The sequence below is a fragment of the Penaeus japonicus genome, unplaced genomic scaffold, assembly GCF_977035675.1.
Source record: "Penaeus japonicus unplaced genomic scaffold, GWHDUDI00000001_assembly GWHDUDI00000036, whole genome shotgun sequence".
Lineage (NCBI taxonomy): Eukaryota > Metazoa > Arthropoda > Malacostraca > Decapoda > Penaeidae > Penaeus > Penaeus japonicus.
In genome coordinates, this window is record NW_028234438.1 from 19,681,757 (window position 1) to 19,684,256 (window position 2,500).

Consider the following 2,500-nt stretch of genomic DNA (forward strand, 5'->3'; position numbering starts at 1 on the left):
GCTTTAAAATAAATTATACTTGCAAAATATTAACCAATATATAACTTACTTGCTGGTTCTCCAGAAGATAGCACATCCATCTACATACTTTCGCTCACTTTCTGGCATGTGTTTTGCCCTTGATTTGGGGGAGAAAATCCCGTCATATCCTTCGCTCTTAAGCTCCGGTAGGAAAAAGTTGTAGAACTGATCTGTCTCCACTTCCTGAAAGGGATAATGATTTTAGCATGGGACAATACTGAACAGATATGGAGGAAAACTATTTATGTTTGTGTTGACTTAACACAAACAAATATATCTAGATGCTGTACATAGACATAACCTCTATTTTATTTTTATATGAACATTAAATAAATAATAGGCAAAAAAAAAAAAGTGAAAAACTAAACTGCCAACTCATTTACAAGTGAGCATACCTGTAATGTAATGATGTCTGCCAGGTAGTGCTTGATCTCATCCATAATCCCCTTCTTGCGGTACTCCCACTCCAGAGCCCACGACGGACAGTACCCGTACATTTGTCGCGTTGCATACTTGTCACATAATACATTATAGCACATCACTGTGAATATACCTGTGGGAAAAATATGAAAAAGGTTACAATCACCCATGCAAAATACATTAGAGTAAACTGCATTGCAGAAGCACATACTTTTTTCCATGCTAGATGACATATGGCAATACTTTAATAATTATCATTACTACAAACATCCAAATTATAGTGATTAAAATCGAAATAATTATGTAACTAAGAACACATCCCCTCCCCCACCCATCATGTAAAACTCTCAACTCTGCTATCCTTTAGTGGTTAAATAGGTTTCCCTTCAGTTTCCAGTCTCTTAATTTCAACCTGTAAGTAGCATTTGTTTTTTAGTTATTAATTAAACTGCTTATTTGTTTTTTTAGTTATTAATTAAACTGCTTGTAGATACCTCATCTTAGGAAGAAAAAAAAAAAACAGCAAATCTTTTCTCAATATTTTTAACCAGTCACTAATCTGTTCAGGAAACTTGGATATTATGAATTTCAAGTAATAAATCAAACTGCAATGATTAATCTGGTTAAATGAGGGAAATGCAAGTAACCTAACCATTTCCTCTCTTGCAGAGGAAATCAATGGGGTGAACCAGGGAAAGCACACATGCACATTCACACATAATTATACTATAATTACATATATAACCAAATCAATACGCAAAATATAATTTTAAATGAATCTACATAACACAAAGAATAAACATCCAGTATGATAGAGAGAATCTTGGTGCATGACAACTGTATTCAAAATATAAATACTAATGAGACAGGCGAGGCAAATACCCCCTTTACCAACACCAAAAAGACAATCAAAAACTTTTCATCAATGGAATGAAATACAGTTGTAGATGGAGCAACAAGATTTCATGAGCACAACAAACAAAGCACGACCAATCCTTAAGAGAGCCACCCTCAGCTACTTACATGAAGGTTTGGTTCGGTCGGGCTCGGCGAGGGGTATCCATGGTCTCTGAGGCGGCTGAGGCGTCGTGACTGCAAAGAGAAAAGAACTTGTGTCATTTTTTTGTTATCAGTTTGCTCTGGTATGTAGTCTTGCAGCTGAAGGACTTGCAGTGAGTGACATTACATTTACATAAATTTCTAACTGGTCTGGAGTTTTATGGTACACAAAATCTTTTAAAAATATCCAATTAACATTAAATAACCTAGAATCATTTGAATACTTCCACACATTACAGACATGACAAACTACTACTCAAAGAGAAAACAACAGATCCCATAGTCTGTATCAATTCAGAATCAGATCCCATTTTGTCAAGGTGAAAAATCATTTCACAAAGCAAAAAATCAAGAATATATTGGAACTGAAAAGATTTAACAACTAATATTTTCTGCATATACCTGTACTTACATCTACATAGTAAACATTTGACATGAATAGTTAATCAATAGCTCTGACACTCTTCTATTAACTATGACTTTGCAATCATCTGTTTATGGTCGTACTCAGCTGGATTTTTTTTCTTTTCTTTTTTTCTTTTTACAAGAACCTTCTCATTAACATAAAAAAAACTTCTCATTAACATAAAAGAGTACAAACCTAGTCACACAACAACCAGAATTCCTTTACTGCAGCTTAGCCTTAACCTCATGAAACTTTTTATAATCAGTATCAAGTTTTTTCTTTGTAAACACAGATAACTAATTTCACACCTATATATATATACACAAGTTTCCATAACCTCTCCTGTTGCCAAATCCAATATTCCGATGTGGAATAAATTTTCTTTACATATTTATGGTATTATTCATATATCAATCAAGTTGGACAATTATTTTGTTTCACTTCACAATCCCCAAAACTGGAATACTCTTCAACAGCCTGTCAGACTCATTACATCTAGATACCATATATTTACTAACTATAAATACCGATGCATGTGATTTTAAAACAGTGGAAAAAACATAAACAAGGTGAATTTTCTTAAATAATTTCCCA

The 2,500-nt window shown here is 33.5% G+C and overlaps 1 protein-coding gene across 2 annotated transcripts in view; it reads right to left on the reverse strand.

Moving 5' to 3' along the window:
• LOC122253797 (uncharacterized) overlaps positions 1–2,500 on the reverse strand; it is a 105,313-nt gene that overhangs the window by 7,545 nt on the left and 95,268 nt on the right. For both annotated transcript variants that reach the window (XM_043017106.2, XM_043017105.2), the window contains exons 2-4: positions 1,465–1,533; positions 417–574; positions 50–204 (exon numbers count right to left, since the gene is read on the reverse strand). In XM_043017106.2, the coding sequence (XP_042873040.2) occupies positions 50–204; positions 417–574; positions 1,465–1,533 (382 nt within the window). The remainder of the gene's footprint in view (positions 1–49; positions 205–416; positions 575–1,464; positions 1,534–2,500) is intronic.